This window comes from Lagenorhynchus albirostris, chromosome 13 (genome assembly GCF_949774975.1).
Source record: "Lagenorhynchus albirostris chromosome 13, mLagAlb1.1, whole genome shotgun sequence".
Classification (NCBI taxonomy): Eukaryota; Metazoa; Chordata; class Mammalia; order Artiodactyla; family Delphinidae; genus Lagenorhynchus; species Lagenorhynchus albirostris.
The window spans coordinates 37,963,291-37,975,789 of NC_083107.1; the positions used below are offsets into that span (position 1 = coordinate 37,963,291).

General features: G+C 35.9%; 1 protein-coding gene across 1 annotated transcript in view; it reads right to left on the reverse strand.

Moving 5' to 3' along the window:
- Positions 1-455: 455 nt before the first annotated feature.
- Positions 456-12,499, reverse strand: part of PEX13 (peroxisomal biogenesis factor 13) — a 33,531-nt gene continuing 21,487 nt past the window's right edge. The window contains exons 3-4 of the mRNA XM_060168601.1: positions 3,772-3,897; positions 456-1,423 (exon numbers count right to left, since the gene is read on the reverse strand). Coding sequence (XP_060024584.1) covers positions 1,125-1,423; positions 3,772-3,897 — 425 coding nt within the window. The 3' untranslated portion in view covers positions 456-1,124. The remainder of the gene's footprint in view (positions 1,424-3,771; positions 3,898-12,499) is intronic.

Sequence of the window (12,499 nt, forward strand, 5' to 3'; positions counted from 1 at the left end):
GTAGTATGATCACAGCAAGTACATGAATTTTCCAGTTTTGTGGGGAAATATTCAGTGTTCTGAAATTTAATTAGATTTAAAATCATTATTAAACAAAAAACAAGTCAAATAGCACTATCATATTCTAAATGGCAATTCAGCATTGTATTTATAGTCTCAGTGGTAAAAACCACACCTAAAAGAAATGTGTACCCAATGTGACACACTCTCAATGTTTAAAGAACAGCCTGAATATGGAATTTTAAAAAGTTAATTATATTAGGTAGAAGCAGAGAATCTATGAAAAGATTTAAAATCGTTGCTGCTGGAACTGAGTTGGAAACTCAAAGGACTTGAGTCTTGGCTGCAGGAAAACAAAGTAAATCTTTCATATATGTATTCTGATTCACCCAGGATGAAAACTAATCATACTGTAAAGGGATATGATCCTCTGAAGAAATGGAAATAATCTGTAAGAAAGATAAATTATAGCCCCTTTATTAGCAGGGAAAACTAAATTAGGGCTATATGTCACCCTGGAACCATTTCCTTCACAATGCTTCTAGTGACTTTTCCAAGATAAATTTTTAAAAAATACAATAAAAGATAAAAGTATCAATTGTTGGTGGGTGAAAACATATTACTACTGCCTAAAAAACCCAATACTGGATGTAATACACATCAGAAAATTTTTATTATTCTGTTTAAAGTTGTAGAAAAATTAGCCTTTTTGCCTGTTCTGATATTTATATGTTGTCACTCAACTTCTGAGGATTCCAAGTCAATTAATCTAGAATTTTAAAATGCATTAGTGATCCCTACTGTAGCAAACTGTGTATTCTATAGTTCATGAATCATAGTCTTTCAATAAACACAGGGTTTTAAATAAGATGGTAATGGTAGTCTCCATAATCTTAAAATCTAGGTAAAACAAATATCCTCATGGTCCAATAACAACTCGTAAAATGTAACCAGGTCACTAGACCAACATACTAGTGTACAACTTTAATAATTTCTAGCAACAAAACATCTGGAATAGCCATTAACAAATGTTTTCATTGGATTGAAGATGAATTTCTTTGTAAGAAGAAACTTTTTAAAAGTACTCTGAAGTATAGTTCAGCTGCAGGTAAACATGAAAGTTATCAAAGATCTTGTTTATCTCCATTTTTCCCAGTGGAATCAAGTGCAACTGGAACCTTATTAGTTTCAACAAAAACAGATTCAAAGGCAGCTTCCTGTTCATCCAAAGAATCAGCAGCTGTTGCTCCTTTAATTAGTGTTGTGTTGGTAAAAGACTGTTGCTGCTTGGAAATTTTACTGGATTCCACTGTTTTTCTACCTCTTCTTTTACCAAGAATTTTGACATAATTAGCAGGTATAAGTCCTGTTGTTTGACCATCAAGACTGGCCAGAAGCCAACCACGCACTCTGGGTTGCTGTTCTGATGGAAGAAAAGACAGCCTTGTAATTATCACATACTTTGAGGGTCCAAAAGAATATTGATAATAAAATGTTAAGTAAAATCTCTGTTACACTTATATAATAAAATACATAAACAAATAGTGTACATGAATATTCAAAAAATCAAGATGAGTAGGTTTAAGTCTAGGATCCCTTCTTACAACTTACACTTTTAATTTTATATTTACTAAATATTTTTTCAGCCTTGAAGAACATGAAGTTTACATCAGTTGGTGCATTCATAGAGTAAAACGATTCAGTTCTACCAAAAGATGAAAATTAACATCAATGTCTTTCATATTTTAAATTGAAATTTAAGGAATGAATATCTCATTACTTCTCAATAGGATAAGTTAGGGGTAAGTATAGAAAATAAATATATACATTTACATAAGGCAGCTTTCTTTATATATTTTTAGCTGAAATATAAAATTCATTCTATATGATTGTGATGTATAATCCTGAAGGACAGTGAATGTTAATTTTAATCCAAGGTGGGCAAAAATTGAAGACCTCAGTTACCTATAGCCACATAAGAAAAAGTTAAAGGCAATACTCTAAGCTTAAAGTAGGAAAGATTATTTAAATATTCAGTTTTGTATTTTGATATTCTCCCACCTATTTTATCCATGTCTTTAAAAACCTGTTTAACTGTTAAGTTTTAGTTCAACACTATAATTTAGGCACAATATGACATTTTCATGTTTAATACTACTCTATAATAATAATTTTAAAAAGTTAAATTAACCATGTCTGTGACTGATTTTGTTCTAAATGCCCACACATATTTTAATTGAGCAACGGAGGAAAGCAACAAAGCAAAGCCAAAGTGTTAAAAGGCACTATTAGTTGAAGAATAATCTGATATAAAATTTTTCTGGAATATTATAATTTAGTTGAAAGAAACCACATTTGATCTTTATTCTTTAATTAGATTTATTAAAACTAATTATCTGTATTTTCCTCTAACAATAAATCTTAAAAAGAAATAATTCTTTTGAAATCTAAAATAGTAAGTTACTATTTTCACTAGAAGAGAAACATGAGTATAATACCTAAAAGCCAGGATTTTTGAAAAGTTACATTTTATTTTATTATTTAAAAATTTTTCTTGGAAGCCTAGGTTTTGTGTGTGAAGAGATGAGGCAGAGATTTAGCAAATTTGATCCAAATTTTTCAATTATTTACACATTAAACTAATGATTTGAACATTGAAGGTATTTTTCCCTTATGTAAAGAGTGACTAACACCAATAAAAGGCTAAAGTTTCCATTAATAGATCACATGGAAATCAGCCAAAGTGGTTAAAAATACAAGTTCTTAAGTTAGATAAACCTAGGTTCATAGTCCAGCTCCAACACACAGGACAATTTACTCATTCTGAATCTCGCTTTCCTCATGTGTAAAACAGGAACAGGATAATAACAGTACTCACTTTACAGCATTATTATAAGGTTTAAACGAAATATGTAAAGTACAGTGTCTAGTACATTTTCTTTTCTTTTTTTTGGCCGCCCCATGGCTTGCGGGATCTTAATTCCCCAACCAGGGATTGAACCTGGGCCCTTGGCAGTGAGAGCGTGGAGTCCTAACCACTGGACCGCCAGGGAATTCCCCCTAGTACATAATAAGCAGTCTATAAATGACAGCTGTTATTATTGTTATTAGTATCTTTACCAACAAGATGTGACTTTTCGTGGCAAACCTGAATCCCAACAAATACACAAAAAATCTTTTTTTTGTAAATCCACAAAAATTCTGATCATTACTGGGGAAAGGTGGAGGAAAAGGCCATTTTGTCTGGAGCCATTAAAAACTATTAGTGACCTCGCCTGAAAATTAACCTGAATGCCTATAAATTTCTTGCTGAGGTTCTTTAATAAGTCATGACAGTAATTCCTAAATATTCATGTTGAAGTTTCTAAAGTAAACATTATTCAGGTAAAAAAGAAAGCAATACTAGTCCCAGCAATAAAAGACCAATAGGGATGCTTAGATGATGCTAGACAATTACTTTGGTTTATTAGATTTGTTACACTTAGCGCTAACCTCATGTTTTGGGGTGGTGATTAAAAGTGTTTTGAGTTTAGAAGAGATTATATAAACAAAATCTTTCCTTATCTCAGTGAAATATTATTGGAACAACTCTGTTGGGACATTTTTCTCCCACTCCCCCAGATTTAGAAGGTCTACATTGACAAAGAGAAATCCTAGTAACTACTTCTGAGTTAACTAATGGTGACCAAGATCTTTTAATGCAGTTTTTAATATTACATTTACAAATTCTAAAAATGCACAGATAATTCCAATTTATTCATGTTTTGTTACCTTTGAGAGCTAAGTTTAGCATATCACCAGCACGGAAAGAAATTTCTTCTTCGGATACAGCAACAAAATCATATTCTGCTCTAGCAACTACATGGTCATCCTCACCACTTGCCCAGTTGGTATTGTCTATAAACCAAATTAAGAATTAAGATTAGGTTAGTAAAACTTAAAAAAAAAAGAAAAAAGATATTTCAGTGGCTATGTTTTGCAAACTGTATAAACTTATTTGCCAAGAGAAAAGTTCCCCTCAAAGTAAATTCCACAATTAACACTACGTAAAATCAACAATATGTTCATTACGATACCTATTATAAACTTTTTCCTATTCTTTAAGCTCCAAATCCTAGTTCCCTTACTTTAAGCCAGGGGTCAGCAATTTTTTTGTAGAGTAAAAAGATTTTTGATAGTAAATATTTTAGGCTTTGTAGGCCATGAGGCAAAATTGAACATGTTGTGTAGTTTCTTATATAAAGAGAGAAAAAAATGTTCCATAAATTTTATGAAAAATTCAAAATATAACAATTGAATTCTTTTTTTGTAATATAGGTCTACTACAAAGAACGGAATCTTTTTGGGATAGGATAATATTTCACTTAATTTGGGGTTCAAATGTAGTGTTTTCTATCATCAATATCAATTGCAAATATTCATCTGTTAATGCTAATTTGTAATGAGATTTGAGGTATTTCATTTTGAAAATGTTTTTTCACATAGATATGTATTGCCAAATTCTGATATCAATACATTGAACATGTGGTTTTAATTGAGCATATTCATCCTAAGAAGATGAATAGAGTAGAATTCTGTTAAATTCCTTCAATGTTAACCTTTTAACATGTCCTTACATTAGATACTAATCACTTTTAAATAAAGACTAAATGGAAACTCCTCAACGGCAGTTAAATGGATTTTGAAATATGGACATTTCCTTCGCACTTGCATGGAGGTCCAAAAACACTTCTCAATTGTAGTTTAAGCTTGAAAGGTCTATCTGCTGCAAATTTATGTGGGAAGGGAAATCTTGTTTCTTTAACTTTTGACAACCTGGGTGGGGGGTGTATAAAGCAGTGTGACATTATTTGTGATTCAAACAGTATTAGTTGTTGTCAAAATAACTTCACTCCAATGTAAGTTTCAAAATATAATTGCTATTCTGCCTTACAGTTTTAGGTTGAATTCATTAAGATTACCAAATCTGCAGCAAAAGCTGATTTCCAAAGCCATTAAACGTTTTCTAAGAGTGGCTGATGGTGCTTGTTTTTCAGAAAAATATCAGTCTTGGCCTTGATCCCTCAAAAAGAGTAATAAAACTTAACCACTGACTGCTTAGCCATCTAACTGCTGTGTGGTAGGGCAAGTCAGAATCTTCAGCTTCTACTTCTGACAAAAATTCATAGAACTTACAATAGTTATGTCCACAAGGGTGACTGAAATTCACCTTTCACATTACTAATTCAGTAACACATGACAAATTCAAATATTTTCTGCAATGTACCTGCTGATGAAGAATACAATGAATAACTATAGGCTTTAAAAACCTTATATTTTCAAAACTGTAAATTTTGTCCAACTAAGCCTTTTTCTGTTCCACACAAATTTTTACCACCATCAGTCACAACATATCTTTGCAGATTAGTGTTTTTTCCAAATTCTTTGAAGATATTCTTGTCTGTAGTTGTTCCATGCAGACTATTCACAGAGGCTACATCTTCAGCCACTTCAAATTCAACACTGACTCTTCCAATAAACCACTGAGCAGTAACAATATCTACTGGGTCATCATGAGCCAAGTAAATCCATTTGAATTCATCTGCCTTGCTTTAAAATGACTATTAAAATGATGTTTCAAATACTCTTTAAGAAACTGTTCTCCCTGAAAGGTTAACAGTCTTAAACAAATTTACTTTCTCTGACACATTTCCTTGGCTGTTGCAATAACCACTGGTAAACAGATTTCCTTGCTAATCTGACAAATGAGCCTCTCAGAAACTTATTTTGGTTGCAGGCTTATTTTTTCTTCTTTTGCTTATTTGTTTATGGCTGCGTTGAGTCTTCGTTGCTGCGTGCCTGCTTTCTCTAGTTGCAGCGAGCAGGGGCTACTCTTTGTTGCAGTGCACAGGCTTCTCATTGCGGTGGCTGCTCTTGTGGAGCACAGGCTCTGGGCGCGCGGGCTTCAGTAGTTGTGGCACACGGGCTCAGTCGTTGTGGCTCGCGGGCTCTAGAGCACAGGCTCAGTAGTTGGGGCACACGGGCTTAGTTGCTCTGTGACATGTGGGATCTTCGCAGACCAGGGCTTGAACCCATGTCCCCTGCATTGGCAGGCGGATTCTTAACCACTGTGCCACCAGGGAAGCCCCTTCTTTTGCTCCTTCCCCTGACCCCTTTTGGGTGAGGAAATTCTGCTATGATGAGCTATTCCATTTTAAATTTTCTAATTTTTCTGACTGTTGACTTCCTGTGAGTTGGGAATATTGTGATGAGTGCTCAGTCTGCTAATGTTGATGTACTGGGTTGGCCAAAGAGTTTCTTTTTTTTCTGTAAGATAGCTCTAGTAGTGCTTAGTTGTCTTTAACTTCATTTGAAACAATTTTGTTAGACTGTTTTGTGACAGCTGTTATATTAGCAAAAAAAAAAAAACTTATCAAATTTGGTGAATTTTTGTGTAGCCATTTTAATATTGAGGATGGAAGGAAAAAAGCAACGTTTTCGGCATATTATGCTTTATTATTTCAAGAAAGGTGAAAACACAACTGAAGTGCAAAAAAAGATTTGTGCAGTGTATGGAGAAGGTGCTGTGACTGATCGAATGTATGTCAAAAGTGGTTTGCGAAGTTTCGTGCTGGCGATTTCTCGCTGGATGATGCTCCACGGTCAGGTAGACCAGTTGAAGTTGATACCCATCAAATTGAGACATTAAGTGAGAACAATCAATGTTACACCACGCGGGAGAGAGCTGACATACTCAAAATACCCAAATCAAACGTTGAAAATCATTTGCACCAGCTTGGTTATGTTAATCGCTTTGATGTTTGGGTTCCACGTAAGTTAAGAGAAAAAAACCTTCTTGACCATATTTCCACATGTGATTCTCTACTTAAACGTAATGAAAATGTTCCGTTTTTAAAACAAATTATGATGGGCGATGAAAAGTGGATACTGTACAATAATGTGGAACGGAAGAGATCGTGGGGCATGTGAAATAAACCACCACCAACCACACCAAAGGCCGGTCTTCATCCAAAGAAGGTGATGTTGGGACCTCTCTGGTGGCGCGGTGGTTAAGACTCCACACTCCCAATGCAGGGGGCCTGGGTTTGATCTCTGGTCAGGGAACTAGATCCCACATGCATGCCACAACTAAGAATTCACATGCCACAACTAAGGAGCCCGTGAGCTGCAACTAAGAGCTGGTGCAACCAAATAAAAATAAATAAATATTAAAAAAAGAAAAAAAAACCAAAGAAAGTGATGTTGTGCATAAGGTGGGATTGGAAGGGAGTCCTCTATTATGAGCTCCTTCCAGAAAACCAAACGATTAATTCCAACAAGTACTGCTCCCAATTAGACCAACTGAAAGCAGCACTCTATGAAAATCGTCCGGAATTAGTCAACAGAAAACACATAATCATCCATCAGGATAACGCAAGACCACATGTTTCTTTGATGGCCAGGCAAAAGCTGTTAGAGCTTGGCTGGGAAGTTCTGATTTATCCATGGTATTCACCAGACATGGCACCTTCATTCAGATTTCCATTTATTTCAGTCTTTACAAAATTCTCTTAATGGAAGAAGTTTCAATTCCCTGGCAGACTGTAAAAGGCACCTGGAACAGTTCTTTGCTCAAAAAGATAAAAAGTTTTGGGAAGATGGAATTATGAAGTTGCCTGAAAAATGGCAGAAGGTAGTGGAACAAAATGGTGAATATGTTGTTCAATAAAGTTCTTGGTGAAAATGAAAAATGTGTCTTTTATTTTTACTTAAAAACCAAAGGAGGACTTCCACGGTGGCGCAATGGTTGAGAATCCGCCTGCCAATGCAGGGGACACAGGCTCAAGCCCTGGTCCGGGAAGATCCCACATGCCGCGGAGCAACTAAGCCCATGTGCCACAACTACTAAGCCTGCGCTCTAGAGCCCACAAGCCACAACTACTGAGCCCATGTGCCACAACTATTGAAGCCCATATGCCTAGAGCCTGTGCTCCTCAATGAGAAGCTACCGCAGTGAGAAAGACGTGCACCACAACGAAGAGTAGCCTCCGCTCACTGCAACTAGAGAAAGCCTGCATGCAGCAACAAAGACCCAATGCGGCCAAAATAAATAAATAAAATTAAAAAAAAACACAACAAAAACCAAAGGAACTTTTTGGCCAACGCAATATATTGTAATCCTTTAACATAGCTATGTTGTCACTGCATAATAAATGTAATAATGGTTTACCACCTAATTCAGTAACAAAATAATCCAGACTATACTGTGCCTTAAAAGTGTGACTTTCAAAGTCCACCTCACTCTTCTTTTCTTTGTGGCATGTACGTACTCATAACAAAAATATATATTGCAGTATAACAGTACATGTGGCACTCAACACATTGCCAAGTTATGTTACTGAGATCTGCAGTGTGCAGAACAAGTGCAAAGCAATGAGAGTGCCAACATAGATAGGATCTCTATGTTACAAACTACTCAACTCTGGTCTTTCAGTACAAAAGTAGCCATAACAATACATACATGAATGAATGTGGTTGTGTTCTAATAAAACTTTACTAATGGACACAGATATTTGAATTACATATAATTTTAACATGTCACAAACAGTACTCTTTTGGATTTTACTGTAAAAACCATTCTTAGTTTGTGGGCTGTACAAAGGCAGGAGCAAGGCAGATCTTGCTGACAGGTTATCGTTTGCTGACCCCTGTCCTAAGCAGCTAAGAAGTCATAGGGCCTAAGCTTCCTCAGTTCCGCTTTTCCTCAAAAATCTCTTAGTATCATTACCCATTGCTCCCTCTTTGGCCTCAGATAAAAAAATCGCCCCTCCTTTTCACCTGCCTTGGATCATATCTTCTCCCACCTCTTACAGGAGGCTTCATCTTTTGACTCCTGTTTCTCCCTCCTCGACAATCAATCCTTCTCTACAGACTCCTTTCTTTCAGCCTAAAAACATTCCCAGATTTTACTTCATAAAACACAAAGCACAACAAAAAAACGGAAAACTACCACATCAACTTGCTTTTACCCAAGCAGCCAGTTGATTTTTCTTCCTCCAGTCATTGTTCATCTTTTCTTTTTTCACACCTTCTGATTTTATATACCCTTTATACTCTTCCATGGTTTCTGTCTCCTCTACTTTACTAAAATTGCTTGCTGGAGCTGATGACCTCCAATTGCCAAATCTGATGACCTTTTTTCAATTCTCGATCTTATCTTACTACAGCATCTGACACCAGGCATCATCCTTCTCCCCCTTCTTGAAATTTCCTCCTTTCCCCTTCACTTCTATAACACAGGATTAACATAGTTCTACTTCTGCTCTTCCTGGTTTCCATCTTAGTTCCTCTTTCTCTCTACCACTGTAATATCATCCACTAACACTATTTCAACTCTCACTTTTATGTGGATGACGCTTAAATATTTCATTTTTCACCTCTTTCCTAAGATCCTTTCCTGCCTTTTAAACTGCTTTCTGAAACTTTCTCAAGTTCCATTTGAATGTCCCACTGGCACAACCAAACTCAATATAGCTCTAATGAAATGAATGATAATCATTCACAAACCAGTTGTTCCATGTGATTTCTCTGTATTTATTTTATTGACTTTACCTTCAAATAAATATCCAGAATGTGACCCACCTCAGAACCCGCATCACTGTGACCCAGAGCCAAGCCACCACCATTTCCCACTTGAATTATTATAACGGCCTCTTGATTCTCCAGACTGGTCTCTTTGGCCCTAGCTCTACCTAAAATTCATTCTCAGGAAAAAGATTTTTTTTTAAACCTAAGTCAAATCATATCACTCCTTTGCTCAAAATTCTGCCATGGCTTCGCATTTCAGAATAAAAGCCAAAGTTCTTTAAAATGTCTACAAGGCTTATACCATCTACACTCTGTACTCTTCCCTCCTTCATCTCCTGGTACTCTGACTTTGCTCCATTCGTACTGGCCTCTTGTCGTTCATGTGACATGCCAGGCACACTGCCACTTATGCAGTTCTGCTGTTCCCTATGCCTCCAGCAGTTCCCTCATTCAGCTTACCCCCTTTATCTCCTTCAGAGAGGCCTTCCCTGTGTGTAGCTCTGTAACCCCATTTCCTACCACTGGCACTCTGCAACACTCTTCCCTGCTTTATTTTCTTCCTATGGCACTTATTACCTTGTGACTTACTATATATTTGACTTAGTTGTTTATTGCTGTCTCTACCCACTAGTCACAAGGGCAGGAATTTTTAAAATCTGTTTTACTCACTGCTATATCCCTAGATCCTAGAACTGTGTCTGGTATGTAGTAGGCACTCAACAAATATTTGTTAACAAATAAAACATTATCCCGCTCATAATTCAATTTAAAAGGTCTAGGGCATTTCAATTACTCCCTTCCCTTTACGAACTCCATCTAGCTAGTAACTAAATCTGTTACGTCTATTATATCTTTGCTGCTTTTCACATACCCTAGTTCAGGTCTTCATTATTTCTCATCCATTCAAATGCAAAAGCATCATAAGTGATGTCCCTAAATTAATAAATATTTATTAAGCACCTTGGATATGCTGGTCAGGTTGTTAGCTTTCGGGAATACAATGTAAGTATAACCCAAAATTGTTTATTAATCTTACTGTCCAATTTCAACCTGTGTTAACCTGCACTGACCTATTTCAAACACTTAAGACAGACTGACCTCTTTACAGCACTGTTTATATGTACGTCACAAGCCTGCTTTAAAAAACAAAAACAAAAGCAGACAACCAAAAAACCATCTTTTCCTTACTAAATGAAGATTAAGTATTGTCATGGAAATTAAGATCTTCCATTACTAGGCTCCAATCTAATTTCTCATCCTTACTTCTTAATATCCTTCTATTCAATACTATAGGACAGCTGATGAACAAATCTCATATTTCCTACCTATATACTTTTGTTCAAGCTACTCCATCTGCTTCAGTCTTTTTTTTTTTTTTCCTATGTAACTGATGGAATGTTACCATTCTTTCAAAAATCTAACTTAGATGCTGCTTCTTTCTGGATACGAAGAGTCAAAAAATGTCAGCTTCACTTCTGAGCTGAGATAATACTCTGTACCAGTTGACAGAGTAGAGGCTTAACAGTCAAATATACCTGGTTTTGTTTCTGGTCTGGCTTATTAAAGATGTGACCTTGAGCAAGAGACTTCTCTGAACCTCAGTTTTATCACTTGTAAAATGAGGATAATTTCTCTTAGAATTGTTGTAAGAATTAAATGAGTAAAATACACAAAATACTTAGCACAGTGTCTTGCATATAAAAAAGGCTCAATAAGAAGGAAGAAGAACTACAGTCCTGCAGCCTGTGAAACAAAAACCACATTCACAAGATGAAAAGGCAGAGGGCTATATACCAGATGAAGGAACAAGATAAAACCCTAGAAAAACAACTAAATGAAGTGGAGATAGGCAACTTTCCAGAAAAGAATTCAGAATAACAATAGTGAAGATGATCCACGACCTCGGAAAAAGAATGGAGGCAAAGATAGAGAAGATGTAAGAAATGTTTAACAAAGACCTAGAAGAATTAAAGAACAAACAAACAGATGAACAATACAATAACTGAAATGAAAACTATACTAGAAGGAATCAATAGCAGAATAACTGAGGCAGAAGAACGAAAAGTGATCTGGAAGACAGAATGGTGGAATTCACTGCTGCGGAACAGAATACAGAAAAAAGAATGAAAAGAAATGAAGACAGCTTAAGAGACCTCTGGGACAACATTAAACGCAATAACATTCCCAGTATAGGGGTCCCAGAAGGAGAAGAGAGAGAGAAAGGACCTGAGAAAATATCTGAAGAGATTATAGTCGAAAAATTCCCTAACATGGGAAAAGAAATAGCCACCCAAGTCCAGGAAGCACAGAGAGTCCCATACAGGATAAACCCAAGGAGAAAAACACGGAGACACATAGTAATCAAACTGGCAAAAATTAAAGACATAGAAAAATTATTGAAAGCAGCAAGGGAAAAACAACAAATAACATATAAGGGGACTCCCATAAGGTTAACACCTGATTTCTCAGCAGAAACTCTACAAGCCAGAAAGGAGTGGCATGATATACTTAAAGTGATGAAAGGGAAGAACCTAAAACCAAGATTACTCTACCCAGCAAGGATCTCATTCAGATTTGATGGAGAAATCAAAAGCTTTACAGACAAGCAAAAGCTAAGAGAATTCAGCACCACCAAACCAGCTACACAACAAATGCTAAAGGAACTTCTCTAAGTGGGAAACACAAGAGAAGAAAAGGACCTACAAAAACAAAAACAAAACAATTAAGAAAATGGTAATAAGAACATACATATCGATAATTACCTTAAACGTGAATGGATTAAATGCTCCAACCAAAAGACACAGGCTTGCTGAATGGATACAAAAACAATACCCACATATATATATATATATACTGTCTACAAGAGACCCACTTCAGACCTAGGGACACATACAGACTGAAAGTGAGGGGATGGAAAAAGATATTCCATGCA